This window comes from Lactuca virosa, chromosome 4 (genome assembly GCF_052849685.1).
Source record: "Lactuca virosa cultivar CGN04683 chromosome 4, Lactuca_virosa_CGN04683_v6, whole genome shotgun sequence".
Lineage (NCBI taxonomy): Eukaryota > Viridiplantae > Streptophyta > Magnoliopsida > Asterales > Asteraceae > Lactuca > Lactuca virosa.
The window spans coordinates 68279821-68303119 of NC_136429.1; the positions used below are offsets into that span (position 1 = coordinate 68279821).

Consider the following 23299-nt stretch of genomic DNA (forward strand, 5'->3'; position numbering starts at 1 on the left):
TTACTGTAGTTGCTTAGTGTATGCATCATAGTTGTACATAACTAAGATTCTATAGCCTGAGAATATTTGGTTTGGCTTTATTTCCTGTTCCTTTTCTGGTTGTGGGCTTAGAGTAGGACCAAGTATTAAACTTTCTATAGGATCCAGTGTTATGTATGGCTAGCATACACGAGTGCTGCAGGGTTCGTGGAAATTTCATGAGCGGGTGCAGTGTATAGTGGGTCAACGCGAGGAATGATTAGCCACTATGGGGAGATTGTGAGTAGGACAAAGGTGTACCTGTGGTGCTGGGATTTGAAGATCGAGGATTTCGCACGAGGATGTGTCTCATTTTATTGCATTTTAGTGCTAGTTGGCTTCTCTGTTCGAATGTTGCTTGCTTTGTGCTTTGTAGGACCCATGTTGATGGGAGCTAACCATCAAATGAATACATTAGATTATATGCTATAAGGGTTAAATAATCTTAGGATAAAGGAATTGGACCTATTGCGCAGCTCTTGTCTGAGTCCAACCGTTGTAGGGCTGAGTCCCTTAGCCGAAGGATTATTTAAGCTGGTTGCATGTAATTGTATTCGTGAAGTGGTTAGCTGGCGTTGGTAGGGGTTCTTTAGCAGCTGGTGGAAAAGGGGGTGTGGGTGAATCCTAGGATAGCCTAGGGAGTATGATTAGTGCGGTTGTTGCGCTATTGAGTAGATTGCAGGAGTATTTTATGATTAGGTATTAGAGGACCTGAGAGGATTCTTGAGGAGAGTATGGATAGGTGTGGAAGGTAGTATTGGGCCCGTACTATTGGAAGCACAGGATCCATACTCAAATCGAGGAGAATTTCGGAGATTCCAAGGATTGGTCAGGGAAGATAACATGGTTGGATACCATGGTTCGAGATAGTGGTTCTATATCTATTGATCTTTTGGCTTGGGCCGCTCAGACGAGGATGGGTTTTGTTTTGTTCAGCCCCCTATGGCAATATTGATGTGGGATGAGTGGTTCAAACCCAGATGAGTATGTTGGTTGGAAGTTTCGGTGGATTTGTTAAAGGTCGTGCCTCGGGCCTTGAGACACGGGAAGTGGTGGATATGATCGGTTTAGAAATTGCATCTGGGATTTGAGTGGCAGATTGTTGGATTAGATTGTCATTATCTGTGGCAAAGATCTCTCCCTTCAGTTTTTCTGATTCTGAAGGAGTGGGCAGGCTTGTGACCTCCTGAGTTAGGTTGGATTCTCAGCTTGAGGTCTGTTGGTCGCGGTAGTCGGCGATAGTATGTCAGCGCTGGTGTATGCAAGAGGTTTGATGTGGCACGAGTACCTTAGCGATGCGAGTAAGGGCTGTATTCTCGGGAGATGGGAAAGCCAGGTGTCGGATTGTCGTGTGGGTTGCATGCAAGGGTGTATGTTTGGATCGTAAATCGGTAGTTGCCTATGCTTTGTAAGTGGTTATTATTGGAAATTCAGAGGCTTTCAGCTGGAATTCAAGTTCTCTTGGGGTTCGTTGGATCTATTCTTTTGAGGTCTATTCTGCGTATGTTATTCAATCCATGGTCAAGTATGGTTGTACCTGGATGGGCAGTTTGGGTTATGTTTTGGTCTCACCACCAGTGGGCGGTGGTTCGAGTTCTAAGTAGGGGAGAATTGAGATTCTCAGATTGAGTGTCAGTCATTGAGGGTTCTGTCAGTTCGCTGTTTGGTTTGGTGCTTTCAGATTTGTTAGGAAAATGTTGATCGGTGAACCCTTTCCAAAGCGGGTATGTTCGACTCCAGGTGGGTTGTGGTTTCTCTGGTTTAGGTGTTAAGGTGTCCTAGACCATTGGTCGTTGAGTTCGTTATTCAGCGGGAATTATCCGAAGGAATTTAAGTGGTGACAGTTAAAGGTCAAGGAATGCATCAACTATCCTCCTATTCAGTATATCCTATGTTCCTTCGGTCTTCAGGTGTGCTTACGCTCAATGGTAGAATGAGAGCTTGGTTCTTAGTAGACTCAGGTTTTGGTAACCTTCAGGATCATCTTGGAGGTCTTCTCGAGCTAGTGGTGTAGTGATGGAATCCGTTCAGTCGCACAAGTATGGGGTCTTGTTTGACCGATCATGAGGATATTTCTTGATTTGAGTAAGGTGGCCTTTTCGATTATCTGGTGTTTCTTTTCCTTTCGGATGAGATTATGGATTTCTCGAGTATGTGTACGGGGGTGTTCCATGTGAGCTGGGCAAGATAGATTTAGGGCTCTTAGTTCGAATTATGTGCATGATTCTCTTGGGTTTTAGCTTCCGATTTGGACCAAGAGTGCAACCGTTCCCCTATCCTTGGATCGTGTGCGACTTTGTTTTCGTAAGGATTGCTTTGGTAGCAGCTTTGTGGTGCTCAGTGGCGCTGTGAGAGTGTCGTCAAGGTCCGTTTGTTATCGGGAGCATTCCAATCATAGGATGTGGGCCTAGTGATCGTGATGGTTCATTTCTTCTACTTGTAGTGCTTTCGGAGTTGAAATGCTGATGGGAATCGGACAAACCATAATTCAGTTGGTTAGATAAAGGGAGCAGTAAGGGTTGTGTGGAGTATCAGTCAGGTATCAGAAAGTCTATGCGGGGTGTATGCATTATAAATCCAGTTGTTCGCAAGCTGTTGTTGGATTTGTGATTCTCGAGTTGGAAATTTCTTATGCAGTCGTAAGTCATAAGTTCTTAGTGATCGTATCAAGTGGATGCCCAGGTGGGGGTACATCGGGGTCGGTAAGGATTGGATGCATCGCAGAAGTTCATGGTTGATCGTCGTTGCTCGTCGAAGCAATAGTTGGCATTGGAATAGCTAAGAGTCAAGGGTTGTTAAGATTTTGGTTCATCATATGGTTTGGTTTTGGTTTGAGTTTGCGGTCGGTGTGTTTCAAGGATCATTCTGCATGATTCTGGTAGTTCCCTAGTCGGGGAGTGGGGGTACAATCAAATGGATATTCATCAGATTTAAGGAAGGTTCCGTGAGTAGATATCATGGGTAGCCATTTTCAAGCAGAATTTTGGTGGGAACTCGTGTTGGGAATCGCGAGTGGGTCCATGCCAGGTCTATATCGGGTCGATGTGAGTTAAGAAATCTGTATGTCAAGACATCAGCTGGAGGGTTCAGGATTTAGCTTATGTGTCTGTACTCCAATATGGTTATACCATTGTAAGGTTTGGGCAAGTGAGGAGGTTTCAGGCTCCCAGTATAAGTGTTTTGGGCAGTATTAGTGTTTCAGGCAGTGTTAGTGTTTCGGGAAGTATTAGTGACATGGGATTTCACGTATGTGTGGAGTATCTGAGTGATTGGGAAATGATAAGTCACTCGCAGCGGGATTAAATAATCTCAGAGTAATTGGTTTGACCCTGTTGCACAACTCTCGTCTGAGTCTAACCGTTGTAGGGATGAATTTTCTACTCGAAGGATTATCTGAGCCTTCTGTCGAGTATAAGTGTTCTGTCGCTGTATATGGTCAGTGACTTTGTTTCCCTTTGAAGCTGCAAAGTGATCAGAGTTTGAAGTGTTATGTTTCGTCTATTATTCGTTGAGAGTTTGGCATGGAGTTGTTTCAGTGTGGGCGGTCTGTTGGGGAGTAAGACCATTATAGATTTCAGGTCTCAGAAAGGTAGAAGTGGTTTGCATGGGCTGAAGTTTTGATTGTTGTCTTCAGAATGGAAGTTTCGGTTCGGGTTCCGGTTGCCATGGGAAGATTGTCTTAGGCGCAAAATTTTCGTTTGTGATCATCAGGATTGGTCGTTTTGATATGGGTGTTAATAAGGAGCGATTTCGAGGACGAAGTTTAATTTAACTGGGGGAGAGTTTTAACACCCGGAATCTAGAAGGTCAATTATGAAAATAAATTCCCTTTTCTAAGGGCCAACTCGTCGAGTTGTTGGTGTAAACTCGACGTGTTGAAGGCTTTTGGGACGCGTGTTTTAAGGACCAACTTGGCGAGTTGGTGAAGGAAACTCGACGAGTTGGACACTGTTTGAGAAACCCAAAATTTTAAGGTGTTGCACCCTATTTAAAGTCCTTATGTCTTTCTTCTGGCCTCCTTATCAGCTTCCATTGTCAAGTTTTTGGAGCCTTGGAAGGAAGTTCGGTGCTCATTTTGTGCATTGTAAAGGAATTAGAAGATCTTGAAGTTTCTAGTTTAGATAAGGAAGTCTTGGGTCCAGAATCACTCCATTTCTTGCAGTCACTTTAAGGTATCAAGTTCATACCTTGACTTATGGATGATTAGATCTCCTTATTTTGGGTTTTGTTGTGTTTTGGCCTCTTTTTGGGGATGATGATGGAGTAAAGTCATTTTAGGGGTTGTTCCTTCAGATATGAGTTGGTTTTGGTACCCTTGAGCTTAAAGGTGCAAACTTGATGAGGATTTTGGTGTCATGCATGCATTAAGTCATCTATTAAGTCCATTCCAAGCTTAAGAGCTTCATTTAGACATGCATGAACGTAAAGTTGGCAACTTTACGTGGTTTTCCAGCTCAAGGAAGTTAGATCTATGATTTGGAGTCATGTCCTTGTGGATTAAGTGCTTAATGTATTAAGAGGTGGGTGTCTGGCGAACTCGACGAGTTTGTTGGATAAACTCGGCGAGTTGGCTCGGTTTTCCCAGACATTTTTAGACTAATAGAGGAACTTGGCGAGTTTGTGGTCAACTCGGCGAGTTGACTTGGTTTTTCCCGATCTGTACAATTGATGGAGAAACTCGACGAGTTGAAGGACAACTCGACGAGTTGGGTCAACTTGGACCGTTGACTTTGACTTTCGATTTGTGTCTTTGACCAAGTTTGTCCCAAGGGGTGCTTGAAGTAATCTGAATATTAATTAGGTAAATCATGGGCTTAGGATAAGGCTCATATGGGTCCAAATTGGGCCATTAGTGGGTCTTGTGGATCTTTTGGTTTTGGGCCTCAGTCTTGGTGTATGTTGGGTTAGGGGTAAATTGGTCATTTTACCCCGGGTATGGATTGTGGATTATAGCATGGAACCCAATTGCTAATTGGGTGTGTTGTTGGTATTGAGAGCTCGGGAAGCCGGCAGGGCAGTAGCTAGGGATTTCTTTCCGGGAGCTTCTGCATTCGAGGTAAGTTGTCCTCACTGTACTTGCGGGTCGAAGGCACTAATATCGGCCCATTAGATTGATATCCTGTTATGCTGGCTATTGTATTGTTATGATCTGCTAGATCAGTATCCTGGTAGATAGGATGTTGCTATGTTGTGATGATCTGTTAGATCGGTATCCTGGTAGATAGGATGATGCTATGTTTAGTGATCTGTTAGATCTGCTTGTTATCTGTTCTGGCTATATGTTTTCCAGTAGCATTTGTTGATGTAGTGTGGTTGGGTTGAGACTGTACTGCTTCGTGTTGCCAGTCAACAAACCATGTAATGTTTATATCGGTACATTATGTAATGTTTATATCGGTTGAGACTGTACTGCTTCTAGGGCTGTAAACTAACCGAACGAACACAAACGGGGCTTGTTCATGTTCATTCGTTTAAGTTAACCGAACAAATGAACGAACACGAACGAGTTTTCTTGTTCATGTTCGTTCGTTTAACAAATTTTATTGTTCATGTTTGTTCGTTTATGTTCATGAACATGCTAAACAAACATAAACGAACAAAGATAAACAAACATATATGAACATAAATGAACATATAATATAGTAATGTTATCAAACACAATTAAACATATATGAAGATAAAAGGAACTTATATGAACAAACATAAACAAACATAAACGAACAACATAAATGAACGTTCACGAACATAATTGAACGAACGAGACATTTGTTCATGTTCGTTCGTATAACTAAACGAACATAAATGAACTTCCCGCCGAACGGTTCATGAACAGTTCGTTGAACGTTCAGTTCGTTTACAGCCCTATATATGTCGACATGGTTTGTGTGTATGGTTGGGTTGAGGTGGACCTGCTTTGAGCTGAAGGCCAACAGACCCAGGGCGTCCCGGATAGACTGAAGGCCAGTGGGGCGTACCACTCAGGCCGAAGGCCTGGAGAATGATCCAGACAGGCTGAAGGCCCGGTGAGGCGGTCCAGACATGTTGAAGGTTCTGTGAGCGTACCAGATAAATTGTAGGCCAATGGGGCGTTCCAGTCAGACTGAAGGCTCTGTGAGCGTACTTGATAGACTGTAGGCCAGTGGGACGTTCCAGTTATACTGAAGACTCTGTGGGCGTACCAGATAGACTGTAGGTCGGTGGGGGCGTTCCAGTCATGCTGAAGGCTCTGTATGCATGCTGTTAGTTGTATATGTTATCTGGTTGGGTGTTGGTACTTTGGGGGAATTCACTAAGCTTCGTGCTTACAGTTTTGGTTTATGGTTTCAGGTACTTCAGCGGATCTTGTTTCGGTAACCGTACACATCCTCGCGTTTTGGACTTATGATTTCTGGGAACCTCTGATAATGTGAATGTTTTGAAAACTATGTTGAAAGAGATTCTGATTTTAAATAATGTTTTGGAAACATATGTTTTTTTTTGTAAACACTTCTATAGAAAAATGATTGTTTGAAAAGTTTAAATTTTATGGATGTTACAAGATAGGTTTAGTCTCCTTATTTGGCTCTTATTTTCCTTGACCAGTATTAAAATGTTTAGAACCATGTTTTAAAAACCTGTTTTTCAGTTGAACTGGTGTGACCGATTCCCGGTTCAACCGATTTTTATAATTTCCATATTTTTTCTATTTTCCTACACACATATAGACATCCACAAGTTTAAACATTAAAAAAATACACATAAATACAAGTTGAAGATCAATCCAAATGCATTAAAAATAAATAGCTGTAAGTTCTATATCAATCTACGTATATCAAAAATTAAATAAAGGGGAAATCTCCAGAAAAGTCCTAAAATTTTACCATAATTTACGAAAAAGTCTTAAACTAAATTTTGTTTACGAAAAAGCATGAATTACCGATAAAAATGGCGATTTGACCCCTTTTTTCCGGTTTACCAGTTTTATTACTTACCTATTTCACTACAGTCCAATTATTTTATCCTAATTTGTGAATAAGTACCAAAATAAAATTTACTGATGATTTGGCCATTTGCTCTATGTAACATACATTTTACCGGTTTTATTGCTGACCCGGACGTCTAGTCATTAAATAAGATGATGAGATGGATATGTTGAGTTATATAATGCTATGTTTAGCATAAAACTTGATATCCTGATGTATTGTATATCTTTTTGGAACATAAAATGTATCCAACGAAGACTACAATAATTACATAAACTAACAACAAGTGCGTTATTTTTTACGTTTATAAAAAATATCAAATTGTCTATCTAATCTTATGTAACCCAATATATCCATCTCATCGGACATCAACTCATTTTCTTCCCTTTTTTCTTGGAAACACATATTTTATTGGTTTCATTGCTGACGTAGATACATAGTCACAAATGAGCCGATGAGATGGATATCAAATTTTACAGTAAATGTGACATTATATAACCCATCGTATTCATTTTATCAGCTAATTTAATGACTAGGTGTCTAAGTCAACAATGAAACCGATAAAATGTATGTTACAAGAAGAAAATGACCAAATCATCAGTAAATTTTATTTTAGGACTTATTCGCAAATTAAGGTAAAATAATGGGACTTTAGTGAAACATGTAAGTAATAAAACCGGTAAACCGGAAAAAAAGGTCAAATTGCCATTTTTACCGGTAATTCATGCTTTTTCGTAAACAAATTTTAGTTTGTGACTTTTTCGTAAATTAGGGTAAAATTTTAGGAATTTTCTGGAGATTTCCCTTAAATAAAATATAATACATAAAGAAAATATGGTTTTAGATGAATACAAACACATTAAAAAACTTTACAACGGTTATCATGTGTTTTTACTCAAAGAAATCCAAATAGATATGAAAAAAACTAAAGTTTGTTATGAAAATGATTAATTTTCATGTGTTTTTATTTAATTTAACTGGTTCAACGGATTTAATTTAACCGGTTCAACCGGGGTTTTTTTTTTGTAAAAACCGGTCGATTCATTTCGGTTCAGAAATAGACATAAAACTGGTGCTAGTGCACTCACATTTTTCTAGTTCCCGGTTCGACCGGCCGGTTGAAACCGGTTTTTAAAACATTGTTTAGAACATCAATTCAAGTAAAAATATCAATTGTGGATTACAATCGATCTTCCTTATAATCGCTCGGTCGATAGTCAATTGACAAATAGATACGTCAAGATTCAATTTTTAATACATTATAAAATAAAAATATGTTATATTAACTTGATAACATAAAATAAAAGGTGTTAAAATCGAGATAGATAAGTTATTTGTTGGTAAAAATGAAGTCAAAAGTTTCGTTTTGGAACGCTTTTATTACATATATTATATACACTCTTTAATTTATTATTTTTTATTTGATTTTTATCTTTTACACTAAGTTGACCTTTTATCTCATTTATTTGATGTTTAGAGATGCGATCTGGAATCCTCGACCAACCACAACCATTCCGGATCGGCCTACAAGAACCATAAAGCATCCAACCCGTTATGAAGAAAGTGGATCGATGTTCAATGATCTTGTAATTAGTTATCCTACAAACATTTTCAATTATATGAGCTAGCTTCATGAATATCCAAAATAAAGATATAAGACTTAAGTTTCATATATTAAAAATGATAAAGACCTCCATAACTGCAAAGTACAAACCATCGTTTTCAACTAAAATGAGGATATGTCATCTCTATAAAAGAAAAGACCAGAATTCCCATCCATGGGTAGTAACACAAGCCTCGTGATACTTTGTGCACCCTCTTCAACATTCAAGTATCCTGAAAAGTAATTTATACTTGTTTTCACATATCCTGGGCAAACAGAATTTATGATAATGCTTGGATGCTTCTTCGCCAACAATCTTGTGTATGCGTTGATGGCTGCTTTTGATATTGTGTATGCCGATAAGAATGTAGGCCACATCTTCGTTTCTAATGAATTCTCTTTTAAATCTTTAAGAAAAACTTCAAGAATCATGTCGATTCGTTCTTCACTGAGAGCTTTGATGTCGTTTAAGATGTCACTAGCCCACTCGTTGATTACAAACTGCAAAACAACGGATAATTTTAGTAGCTTGATCAAAAATTATGTTACATGTATAAGTCTATATATCTTATTTAAAATTTTACTATTAGCACTTGAGCATTACTTATATGGTCTTCATGCCTAATATTCAACCATCTTTTAGTATAGAGAAAATTCATGAAATAACCATAATTGAGGGGGTGTTTTAAGCACTTAACCAAGAAAATTTGAGTTTTGGAAAATGACCACGAGATCCGCAAAAAGTATGGTGGGATCCGTAGAGAAATCAACAATTCCGCAGAGGTGTTGTAGGGATCCGCAGAGACGGCTCTGCGGATCTATCGGAGAGGAGCAACTACCATTTCCTCAGAGAATTTAAACTTCCGCAGAGGGTTAAATGGATCCGCAGAGAGCCACCTCTGCGGAACCATGGTACCTACCATATTTTTTTTGTCTTTTAGTGATGTCACGTCAATTCCTCGGTACTATTCATCGTTCCTCAGAGGTTTAAAGCGATCCGCAGAGCCCCCTCTGCGGATCTCGTGGTCATTTTCCAAAACTCAAATTTTCTTGGTTAAATGTTTAAAACACCCTCTCAATTTTGGTTATTTCATGAATTTTCTCTTTAATATATACATGGTAAAAACGTTATTTGACAAGTTTGTGTTATGAAATCAATGTTAAAGTTAAGATGCACCAAGGACAAATTATTAGATAATTTAGGTTTTTACCTTCAATTTTCCAGAACTAGATGAAACATTAACAATTCTTGGAGATTCAGACAACAAGAGAAGAGGCATGAAAGCTTCAACCATCCTCTTTGCTCCATAATAATTTGTTTGAATGCATTCTTCTCCTAAATTATATGGTTGTGTTGAAACTTCTTCCCATTTGATATGTCCTGGCTCCTGTAAAAATCGAATTATGAGGATATGATACCATGTATAAAGGACGATCACAACCCATGATGGAAATCAAGAATCATAAGGGGTGATGCCTTGATGGGAATCAACTTATTTCAATATACTGATTTGAAGAAATTCAACAGATTAAAGTTTATAGTATCAATAAATACTTTAACATCTAAAAACATACCTTGCCATTTATTGAGGCTTCTAATGCATGGGCGTCTACACTCACTCCTAAAACTGCGGCATTATTCACCTGTGATTTTTTTTTTTTAATTCTCTATAAAAGCACTTGATAAATATTCTATGTTAAAAAAGAACTAAAATTCAATCATACTAAAATATCAAGCTTCCCATATTTGGCTTTTATAAATTCAACAAGAGAAGAGATGCTAGTTGGATCCAACACATCAAGTTGATGAAAAACTATATTATCATTTTGAAAAGGGGCATGATCTTTAAGACTTTCCATTGCTTTTTTGCCTTTGTTTTCATCTCTAGCAGTTAGCACAACTCGAACCCCTTTGGAAGCCAGTTGCTTGCATACTTCTAAGCCTATTCCCTTGTTTGATCCTGTAACTATTGCATACCTTCAAAACTCAAGATAAAAGCAGAAAACCAAATGAAAAGGATTAACACCAAAATAGAACACCATCAGATGTTCAATTATAAAACTTTATTTTATTTTTAGGACAATTAACGAAAACACTCATCTAATCCTAATCTAAATCTAAACCTTTTGAATAAATAGAGAATAAGCATGGCTCAAATACATTTCTGTGGCAAGAAAGTCCGAGTCTTTTTCTCCAGTTGACATTGTTGAAACTTGAGATTCCTCTTGGCCCTTGGGTGGGGTGAGGATAATTTGATTAAAGACAATGAGAATCACTTGTAGGAATTCCAAATGAAACATGACAAGAGATCTTTAAAATATATGTTTTATAAATGACTGTATCAACAACACAATACTTGGCTTGAGAATCAATATTAGTTTTGTTGATTTTAATAATAAACCACTATTGAAATCTAATGATTTTTAAAGTAACAAGATAAGTTGAAAGGAAAACTGATTCTTTAGACAAAAGGTAGCTGGTTTATATATATATATATATATATATATATATATATATATATATATATATATATATATATATATATAGAATTAAGTTCAAATGAGAACTATTTTTAAAGTGAGAACATAAGGACAAATCTCAGCCAATCAATATATATAATTAATTAAATATAAAAATTATAATATTTTACATTAATAAAGGCAAGGTTTGATTGTTTAATCAGCTTTAAAGAATATATCAATCAAACTCCTATAATTAAGGAATGTTTTATATTATCTCTAACAAACATTTATTAATTCTTCAATCATCAATCGTGTGTACCAGTCATCAATATTAACAAACCGAATCGGATATTCAAGTTAAGCTGTTCTGAAAGTTGTCCGTAAGAATCCATTAATGGATTTGTCATTTTGCAACGAGTTTGATGATATAAACGAGATCAATGAAGAGGATGAGATCAATTACGCTCAAACTGCATCGGCCGATGACGATTTTTTGTCAAGTGATGATGAAGTTTGTTCGATTGATGATGATAATACCGCATTCGGAAAAGTCGACATCATGGATGACCACAATCAACGGGATTTCACATTTCTTGAAAATATTCATCAATCTGTTCAAGTTCCTGGTATGTTTTTTTTTTTTTTTTTTTTTGTAAGTTTGTTAAATATGTGTCAATTTACATTACACAATTTTGTATATTGTTAGAATACTATCAAAAATTTGACATTTCAGTATCGTATACTATCTATTTAAGCTTATTTCATTAATTGACATTTCAGTATCGTATAATATCTATTTAAGTTTATTTTATTTGTTGATTTGTTATTTGTATTATGTTATTAACTTGTCATGGTTATTAGATGTTACAGACATTGATTTATGTAATGAGAGAAAAGATGATTGTGTTGATCAACACTTGGTAATAACTGGTAAATCGTATTGGATTCCTTTTGTCCCTGATGATCTTAAGCCAATAATAAACCATAAATACCCATCTGATGATGCAATTGAAGACATGTACAGAAGATATGCATGTGCAGCAGGTTTTGATGTTAGAAAGTCAACAAACAAAAAGAAGCGTGGTATGGTGTACATCAAATATCTTCTATGTAACAGGGAAGGTTTCCCAAATACATCTCATGTTGATACTTTGGACCCAAAAACAAGTAAAATTAAGAGAAGGGTTGACACTAGTAGGACCGGATGCAAGGGACGTATACGATTTAAAATTTTTCCTGGAACTACCAAATGGTTGTTATATGAATTTGAAGAAAAACACAATCATCCACTTATATCAAGAGACAATATGTTGTTTTCACGTCGTCATAGGCAGCTGGATGACACTCAAAAATCTTTCATTCTTACAATGTCTAATCAGAATATTGGTGCAACCATAGCTCACAGGCTGTATACAAGTATTCTTGGTGGATACAATTTTGTAGGCGGTCTAATTGATGACTTCAAAAATTACATGAGGGATCTCAATTGCTTTATAGGTGGTAGTGATGCTCAGATGCTAGTGGACAAGTTGAATAACAGAAAAGAGAATGTTAAGAATTTTTCTTTTGAGTATCGAGTTGAGAATAAGCAGTTGAATGCTCTTTTTTGGGCAGATGAAACATCCAAGATAAATTATAAAGAGTTTGGTGATGTAGTTTCTTTCGATGCTACTTTTCGAACTAACAGGTTGTAAATGATTGTAGTTTATTATATTTCTATTTATTAATAATATACATATTAATTCAAATACTTTTACAGGTACCATATGGTTTTTGTCCCTTTTACTGGAATTGATAATCACAAGAGGTGTGTCACTTTTGGTGCTGGCTTGTTGAGCAGAGAAGACACTGATTCCTATATATGGTTGTTGAAATCTTTTCTTAAAGCTTTTGGCAAACAACCATTGTTGGTTTTATCCGACCAAGACCCTGCAATGAAGAAAGCCATCGAAACTGTTTTCCCACAATCGATTCATAGGCTTTGCATGTGGCATATCACATCTAAATTGCCATTGAAGGTATTTATTCTTGTCTATGTAATACACTTTACCAATAAAACAATCATTTTTTTAGTGTATTTAAACCAGAATGTATTGGTTTTATAGTTGATTACAGATATTACATTTACAAATTCATAGGTTTCTTTGAACATTGTCAACAATCCAGAATTTCGTAAAAAGTTCAACTTCTTGATATGGAATTCTAGGCTTGAAGTTGATGACTTTGAGGTAGGGCGGAAGTCGTTATTGAATGAATAAAAGCTCACGGATAATAAATGGTTGGATGATATGCATGGATTGAGACATTTCTGGATACCTGCATTTTTCAAGCATGTACCTTTATCAGGATTAATGTGAACCACATCTCGTTCTGAAAGTGAGAATTCAGCATTTCACCAGAACACGCATTATGGTTCTACTCTTGTCCATTTCATGATTTCATTTGAAGCTGCTATGGAGAAGCAAAGATTCACTCAGTCATCATTTGACTTCAAAACTAACGACAAACATCCAACAATGAGGACACCATTTGAGATCGAGAGGAATGCATCTATGTTTTACACTCGCACTGTTTTTCGTCAAGTTCAAAATGAAATGTACTTGTCTATGGTTTCATGTACACAAATTTCGATCAGCACCTTTGATGATGTTGATGAGTGTCTTGTCAAGGAATTTATTCATTACATTCCTTCTAATTCAAATGCTTCTCAGCTTGATCCAGAAGTTGAAAATGATGATCAATGGGATATACCTATACGTGAGTCTACTTACAAGGTAATTGCTCTTGAAACTTGTACTCTTACTCTTTTAAGTTTCATATATTTTTTTACTAACTTTTCTTCACTTTATTCAATACATGTTACACACAATAAGTCTGCACAAACATTTACATGTCCTTGTATGAAGTTTGAGCAATTTGGTTTTTTGTGTCGCCACATTTTTACCGTAATGAAGACATATAACATCAAAGAGATTCCTTCCAAATATTTACTCAGACGCTGGCAGAAGGACATCATCCCCACAGAACTATTGAAAAAGTGTTTTCGTTATGCTGATTCTGACGAGAATACCCAAAGAGTTGCACTTGATATATTTTCTACTGTTGACAACTGTGTATCTTCTCTCAGCAATAATCACACCAAATTGAAAGAATACTTGGACGAAATAAAGCAGCTTGAAGCAAAGTTCCTTTCCAATTTCACAACTCATGATAAAGGAAACAAGAATAAAGAGTTCGAAAAAACACTTGGTGTTACCATTCCCACTAGTGTGGATATTCACAATCCAGGAGAAATCCGGAACAAAGGAAGTGGTACTAAAAAAAGAATGAAAAGTTCGAGAGAGGTTGCAACAGAAAAATCAAAGGGTTCCAGATGCAGTTATTGTCGCAATGGCAACGATTATGATTGGCGAAATTGTCCTGTAAGGAAAGAAGATGAGAAGAATAACATTTTCAAAGAACGTCCCGGAAAGAAGAATTAATTATATATTTAGCATTTGTTTTTATTTTTTAATTGTGCATGCATGTTCTAAACTTAAATTTTTTTCTTTACATCTGCTTGTTTTAGATTTGTCATATTCATATTAAAGACATGTTTGAATGCTAATAAGAATTTTGATTGTCGTTTATATTGTTTTGCATTTCTCTATAAATGTTATTTTTATCTTATTTTATAGTAAATTTTTATGTACAAATTTATTCATCATTGAATGATATTAGTATTCATACTATTACGGAACACTCAATATATGATGAGTCATTTCTCTAACTTAAAAAGATATTAAGTTTTTCAAAACAAATGTTGTGTTGCATACATAAAAATATGACGTATTTTTCAAAACCCATCGAAAAGAGCATACTCACAATGACATTCATTTACGATACTACATACATTATCAAGTACAAAAATTTCATCACTTAATGTACATATCTTGTACTGTACCGTATACACGTTTATTGTGTTTTCAAAAAAAAATTCATCACATTAAATGTACATATAAGTGTCAACAAAAATGTACATAAATTGCTAATTGCGAATTTATAATGATTTGGTTGTTCTACTTACAGCTTTGGATTACATATTCTTTCTTGAATTTACAGTTTTGGATTATACAACATTCATATCACATTCCACGACATGTCCATTAAAGTAAAAACTCTAAAAAATTAATTGATGAAAATCGAATTAACTTTTACCTTAAACTAAATCATTTCAGACACATTGATCAAACAGTCAACACATAGTTAACATAATAATCCATACATAACTAGTAGTAATAAAGGTTCAAACCACAACCAACATAATAACTTTAGACACATAACAAAAATAGATCCATACTACATTAACCCTAAACAAAAACCTACCATCCCACCAAAGAAAGCTGTTTGTCAAAAAAAATACTAATCAACAAACCAGACCCAAAAAAACAAACACCTTCCCCATCAGCTTTTAACCAATTGCTTCATCAAACACTACTTTTAGATTCTCTTGAACTATTCTCTTCCTTGTCGCCTTATCCATCTTAAAAAACTTTGCATACTCCTTTTCAAAATCACACTTCAAAATATTATGATCAGACAAAAGAAACCTCACCAAATACTTGTACCTTAACTTCTGTAAATACATATCTTGTATTTTTAAATCCACAGCTAGCCCACAATCCCTCTTTGATGTTTAATCCCCCATAAAACTCTCCATATGTTGCATAAGGTAGATTCCACCATCATCTGAACGGTTGTATGCTTGGCACTTCATTTTCAACACCACCACATTCCTTGTCATCAGGGTCTTCACCTTCTTCTTACAGACATCATTTAGAAAACGGCAGAAATTTTTTTGCTGTTACCAAAACATTACAGACAATCATTAATTATGTAACACAAATTGTACTAACCATTTACATAATCACATAAACATATATTAAGATTAATGATTTTATTTTCATACTTACCAGCACACGGGGTATGTTCCCATAGACCGACTCAACTGTTCCCACCAATCTCCTTGATCAATTATCAAAATTGAAAAACTTTTAAGGTTAAAACATATGAGGTAGTAATTCCCATCAACAATGGGGAAGAAAACCTACAACATTTTAATCAACATATAACACTTAATAAAAAAACAAATATATGTAATATTAAACATTTTAATCATCATATTTTTATTACCAAATCCACGTTTTTTAGCTCAGAATCAGTTGTAAGATCTTCAATTGATGAGGAAACCATAACTTCAAACTCTTTGTATCTTACATCTTCATTTACCCTCTCGTCATACCTTGATTCACGCTGGGCATTACCATTTAAAAACACAATAAGTAACATTAATCTTCTTAAAAACTGTTATTATATTTTTTTAAATAAACCATACCAGTGTGCCTGTTGTAAAAAAAAGTCTAGAATATGACGACTCTGCCTTACTCTCTTCCAATTTGTTTAGTAGAACACTCCAACAGTCTATTACATTTGAATGAATATTCACTTTTGCTGCAATAGTTCTGGCATATTCTAGATACGTTCCAAACCCTTCTTTTGATTCCCATATGAGCTCCCTGCATTTGTCATGGTTGTATACATCAGATATTTTACACAACATTAATCATAAAAAAACAAATAAAAAAGTATGCAACTACACCTTTTATCCATTCCTAATCCAATAATAGCTTGTGCAACCAGTATTTCTTTTTGCTCAACTGAATCTTTCAAGTCCACAACTCTTTGTACAAAAGGTGACTTCAATGTAGGTCCATGCTTCATTTCTCCTTTTTCTCTCATTTTAATCCCTACTACAGCTTCAACATTTCTCTTTGTCCTTTTAGGACATTCCTGTTCAACAATTGCATCATCTTTACCTTCATTCCCTTTCGAAGTATTCATCTCATCTGCACATTCATTAAGTCTAGCTTCAAACGATGGACAATCATTATTAAACATACTACTCTTTTTAGAGCTGTTCCTTTCTATTTCATCAGCTTGCTTTATCCAACCAGGTATATACAAGGAGAATCAAAAGTAGAATTCCCACTGTACATTACAACTTCCATTCCTATATTCTGTTGATGTGAACCACCATGATGCTCAAACAGAACCTTATCATTGCACATACCAGTTGGCTTCACAATTGTCGAGGACATTCCTTCCATTCCCTGATCTGAAGCATCCACATTCGATTCAGAATAAACTTTTCGTCCACTAAGTAAATCCTCCCCCATCTTATTTGTCAAATTAGTAATCATTTGGTTCATATCCTCAGCTGATTTTCCTCCTTCTGTTGCATTCACACTCGTACCATCAACCTCCATTCTATCTTCATGCCCATCAGCAATTAAGGCTTTTAGTGTTGTCCCATTAAAGATGTCAACAACCTTCTTAATCACTGCCTTCATTTTATCATTATTCGGATGCATTTCCATACACATCAAACTACTTGCCTCTACAACCTTTTTCTGCTCAACCAACCTTCCTACCATACTATCAATAATCCCACAACTCTCCTACAATAAAAATAAATGAACTGTTACTTTAACAATCTAATTTTTTTTAATGCTATACAATTAACAAACAATAAAATAAAATAATAACTATTCCTATTATATTTATTATAAAATCATTTTACCTCAACTGATCTATCTTTTGAATGATCTTGATTCATCATCGCATCATAAAACACACCATCCACATTTTCCCTTAAACTTAGAATTCCAAATACACCCCTGCTTACTTCATATTCTTCTAACACTCTTAGGTGCTCTGAATCAATTTTTGTGATGAAGGGCCTATGCCTATGCAAATTTACATCTTCACATATCACTCTGTCTACATACACCATCTGCACAATTATATTCAATAATTTTTTCATTACAATTAATTTTTAATGATAAAAAAAATTAAAAGATTAAATCAATATTCAATATTATACCATTAGAAACGCTACAGGTCCTGTGAAGTAGCAGTTTTTGTCATTTGGCCTCCATTTATTCTTGCTTTTTCCTAAACAGTCCATTATGTACTCACACCAGTTAATCCTTGACACATCTTTGCATTGAATTAACTTTTCAATAAAATTAATTCTACAAGACCCTATTGTCTCTGTTTCAGCAAAAGTGTTAATGAATAATGTCAAGAAATTCAGCTTAAACAACTCATCCGCAACATTTGTTTTCCTTATATTTTTCAAATAGTTCCCTTTATAATAATTTCCCTTCCCATATTGTCCTTTCCAAGCTTCAAGCAAAGGATCATTCTTATCATATTCATCCAGTGTGTTAAAATCCAAACCCTCATTCGGAAGTCCAAACATAGCTTACATTATCTCGTTTGTTATGGCCACTTCACCGCTTTTAACCCTTATGGAACAAGAACTTGTTGTGAAGCTATCTACAACAAAATATGCTAGCTTTCCAGGTAGTGTATCAATCTTCATTCCCAGAAAAGATCCAAAACCCATATCGCGTACCATTTCTCTCTGGCTTTTTGACAAACTTTTCATGGCTAGATACAAAGAATTTGGAGACATACGAGTACTCAACCTTTGAAATTAAGTTCATACCTTCCCTTCTTTACATTTTCCTTCAGCTCCAATTACTTTTTTCCCTTTCACCTTAACCTTTTTATCATTAACACTCTTGTCAACCCTTTTCCTTTTCATTTTCTTTTCATTCTTTCCAGAATCCACCTTATTTTTCTTCTCAACAAAATCATCATCACTTTAGTCATTCTTATATGATTTTCCATTGCTTGTCTTTTTGGGTAATTCTAGTTTTTTTCCCCCACCAGGTACCCCTTTCTTCCCTGCACTCCTCATAGATTTCTTTCCTTCAACTACACGGTCGCTTGATGACCCTGTACATTTTAATAAAAAATTATCATTCTTACATTTTACAAATTGTATGTACAAAATTTATCCAATAACTAATGTACTAAAAAAAATCATTCTCTCATATATTTACAAATTAATACAAATTCATAACAGATTAATCACTACAATTCATTTTCTCACATATTCACAAATGAATACATATTCATGTGCAAAAAACTAATCCCTCATATCATGTACTCATAAAAGACTACACATTCACTTCCTAAAACAATACACATTCACTTCCAGATTACTCATTCACTTCCATATTCATTGCAGATTCCTCATTAACTTAATCAATAACAAACTGTAGGCATAAAACTTATCCCACAAAACTTCATTCACATTCATTTCCACACACATTCACTATTGCATAGTCATTCATATTCATTATTGATTACACATTCATTTACTTACCATATAAAAAACATTTATCATATTCAACACTTATCATACTCAACAACTCTTATAAAAGACTACACATTCACTTAATCACACATCCACACATGCATTCACATTCAATACAGATTACTCATTCACTTCCATACATATTCACTATTGAATGTACTTTCATTTACTTACCATAAATAACAACACCACTCATGCACCCATTCATACACGCATAAACATTGCTAAACTTATTTATCTACAACATCAAACTATGGCCTTAGAGGTAACACCATTCATTCCTACACTTATTAGATGTTAAATTTTTTATGCATCATTACTCATATTCAAAACAAGAAAAAACATTCATTAAAGCATCCACATAAATCCGCAAAATCAGTATTACCAAACTCAACAAAGAATATCACCTTCTACATAACAATTTCATAAATGCATCTACATTTTTTCTATTGTTATTTTTCTATACGGAAGTATGCGCCTAAAAGGAATACACATTTCAATCTTAATCATGGAACACAATTTCTAAAATTGAACCAATTTACAGTTTACGAATACCATTTAAGATTTTACGAACTCTTTTTTTCAAAGATCAAACAAAATAAAGTTCAAAGTTTAATCAAACAACTCTATCACATACTCTACAATCACATTTAAATACACATTCATTCAAAACAGAATTATAGCTCATATCACATTCACAGCCAATTTTTTTTTCAAGAAAACCAAACCTACGATCAAAACACACTCACTACCAACTACTTGTTACACAAAAAAACATCGATTTTACCGACAAACAGCCAAAACATCATAAATCCTCAGAAAACCCTAAAACAAAACCCTATTTCCGATCGTAGATCAAAAAACAAAAAATTAATCTTTATGTTACCTGATTCAATGTACAAGACTTCTTCTTCTTCAAGATCGATAACATTGTTAGCCGTATTAGTAACTTTGACTAAAATCCTGCTTCCATCATTCTTGGACTCCTTCTCAAGCTCTGTGCTCTCGTCCACCTCATTTCGCTTCAATTTTATAACATAAAACGATTCACATAATATCTTGGAATTTTTTTTGAAGATTCTATCAAGATCGTTTCACCCAAATGGAAACGATTTGGTTAGATTTTTCTCGGAGGGTTTATCGGGAACCGTTTACAATTTCACACTATTACCTTATTTAACAATATCGTATGTTACATAAATCTCATTAAATACATAAATATCACTGTTGAATATTACCAGTATTAACAAAACACATTAGAATACATATAAATTAGGAATACTTAATCTTGACCCTTAAATACACCAAATCTAATGGCTAAAATTAGTCCTCATGTTCTCACATAAAAAAGTGTTCTCAATTTAACCTAACCCTATATATATATATATATATATATATATATATATATATATATATATATATATATATAGAGAGAGAGAGAGAGCTAGGTTCAATTGTTTAAACTAAGTATTGTGTTATTGTATGCATAAATGTGGACCAATTAAAATTAAGTAAAAAATTAAATAATTAAATAAATAAACAAGGGTATTTTAGTAATTTGATAATTATCTTCCACAAATAATCCTTATAATCTTGCTAGCATTCAATTTTAACCTAATTTCTTTTCTTATATACAGCCGATGTCTTCCATAAAAAAAGAATGAACTGAAACAAAAAGAAGGGCTTTATTTCCCCGTGTTCATCACCTGACTAACAGAACGGGCAAAGATCGGGGAGAAGCATCGGGCAAAGATGGGCAATCGATATATAGGGATTACTAATTTGAAAAGATATAACATTTCGTTCTTCTCTTAGTTTCAATTTCTCTCGGTTCTCCCCTCTTCAATCACAACTTCTTGAACTGGCATCTGTGTGCACGTTCCCAGATTTTTTTCTCCCCTCTTCTCCAATCGATCGCATGGTTCTTCCTATCCTCTTGAAATCGGTGGTAGGTTCTTAATTCCGATCGACACCACCCCCAATCACAACTCCTTTTTTCTTCCAATCAATTACACACCCCTGTATCGCTCTTAATTCCGATCGACACCACCCCCAATCACAACTCCTTTTTTCTTCCAATCGTTCGCGTATCTATGGAAAGTGTGTTGCGAGGTTTCTTGGTCGATTCTCGTTTCAACCCCTTAGAGAAAACCCTACCTTTGGTATTGATGATCGGTATGTCGATTCTCCCTTTTCTTTCAGTTTACTGATTTAATTTCCATTGAAATTGATGATCGGTATGTCGATTCTCAGCGGATTCATGATATAAATCCCTGTTTAATTAATGGATTCAATTGTCTTTTGCTGTCACGAAGAGGGTAAGTCTGAAAAGGGTAAGTCTGAAGAAATAGGACACGAAGAGGATTCAGAGGGTAAACGTTTATCCCCATCTTCAGAAGAAGCCAAGCCGAGTTCTTATTGTCTGTCCTCAGCCACACCTGGAGTTCCCCTGTACCCTCTTCAGTTAGATATTGTAAAGCATCTTGTGAAACTGTCACCAGTCAGGGCTGTTTTAGCATGTGTTTTTGGGAATTGTAGTTTATATGGTGGCAATGACTACTCATCAACCATGTCAGGCTCATTGACTGATGGGCCAGGGTCAGTCCAGAAGCATGATGCTGATAGATTGTTCTTTGAGTTTGCACTTGATCAATCCGAGAGATTACTTTTGTCTTTTCTCCATATATAACTGAATTCAGTTAGTTGGTTACCCGATTTTGAATGCCATTTAACTTCTAATTCAGGTTTCCGACCTTGAATCGGTGGATACAAATGCAAACTAATCTTCACCGAGTTTCAGAGGTAGCTGTAACTGCTGAGCATTCGGTTAATTATGGAATTGAGGCGAAAACTTCTGTGAAGAGGTTTCGGGAGCATGATAGTGATTCTGATTTAGAACATGATAAGCTGGCGGCGGTTGGCACCAGCAGCCTTTCTGTTCTTACAGACACTACAAATGAAAGTGGTATATGGCAAGATTCACCCAAGTCAGAAGCTGTTGAAATTCATACAACAGTTTTTCTCTCTTTTGGATGGGAGAATGAAAAACCGTATGAAAAAGCTTTTGAAAAATTTGAAGTTGTATCCAAAAATTTGTTATTAGTCGGTGTTGGCATTCTAATAGAATATCATTCTAATAGGAATATATATCCTGAAATTCCTAGAGAATATGATTCTAACATAATGACATTCTAACAAAATAATATACATGGTTTTGTTTGTTATTAGTGAGTATTTCATTGTCATAGACTATTATATAAAGTTTTTACATTTTTAAGAATGTAATGAAAAATTTGAAGTTGTATCCAAAAATTTGTTATTAGTCGGTGTTAACATTCTAATAGAATATCATTCTAATAGAAATATATATCCTGAAATTCCTAGAGAATATGATTCTAACAGAATGGCATTCTAACAGAATAAAATCGTGTTTAATTATAAAAATTACGTTATAATTAAAATTAAAGTAATTAAAAAATTAGAATTTTAAAATCAAGAGAATTAATTATCCCAAAAAATATGGAATTTTCCTTTTTTAAATTTATCTAAATTGTCTAAAATACCCTTAGATTGAAATTAGATGGTATTTTTCAACTATCTTTAATTTAATAATATGTATTAATCACTTTCTTAAAATAAGTAAAATGATTGGCCCACATTTATTCATACAATAACACAATAATTAGTTTAAATAGAATAACCTAAGCCTATATATATATATATATATATATATATATATATATATATATATATATATATATATATATATATATATATATATATATATATATATAGATAGATAGAGAGAGAGAGAGAGAGAGAGAAGATCAAATAAGAACAACAAAAAATTAAGAACTTTTGAGAACCACTATAAAATAAACGGTGACATTATTGTAAATAGATATTCAATTTCCATAAGCCTTTTCCTGATCTATGTTCGTTCGCTTTTGCTTCTTTTTCGTCGTTCTAGAAAATCCCCAAACC

General features: G+C 34.9%; 3 protein-coding genes across 4 annotated transcripts; 2 read left to right on the plus strand and 1 right to left on the minus strand.

Moving 5' to 3' along the window:
• Positions 1–8626: 8626 nt before the first annotated feature.
• Positions 8627–10876, minus strand: LOC145105229 ((+)-neomenthol dehydrogenase-like). Of its 2 annotated transcripts, none has more exons than XM_079042365.1 (5): positions 10708–10876; positions 10309–10561; positions 10159–10227; positions 9795–9971; positions 8627–9084 (listed from the first exon to the last, which is right to left on the minus strand). In XM_079042365.1, the coding sequence occupies exons 1-5, from the start codon at positions 10731–10733 to the stop codon at positions 8707–8709; spliced, it is 903 nt and encodes a 300-aa protein (XP_078898491.1). In that variant the 5' UTR covers positions 10734–10876; the 3' UTR covers positions 8627–8706. The 2 variants fall into 2 exon arrangements, with proteins under 2 accessions (XP_078898491.1, XP_078898490.1); XM_079042364.1 differs by having other exon boundaries at positions 10745–10875.
• Positions 10877–11440: 564 nt separating this feature from the next.
• LOC145104590 (protein FAR1-RELATED SEQUENCE 5-like) lies at positions 11441–13304 on the plus strand. The gene is made up of 4 exons (XM_079041810.1): positions 11441–11672; positions 11908–12733; positions 12806–13064; positions 13185–13304. The coding sequence occupies exons 1-4, from the start codon at positions 11441–11443 to the stop codon at positions 13302–13304; spliced, it is 1437 nt and encodes a 478-aa protein (XP_078897936.1).
• A 195-nt stretch (positions 13305–13499) lies between these two features.
• Positions 13500–14528, plus strand: LOC145104591 (protein FAR1-RELATED SEQUENCE 1-like). Its single transcript, XM_079041811.1, has 2 exons — positions 13500–13820; positions 13953–14528. Exons 1-2 carry the CDS (start codon positions 13500–13502, stop codon positions 14526–14528), a joined length of 897 nt encoding a protein of 298 aa, XP_078897937.1.
• The last annotated feature ends 8771 nt before the right edge of the window (positions 14529–23299 follow it).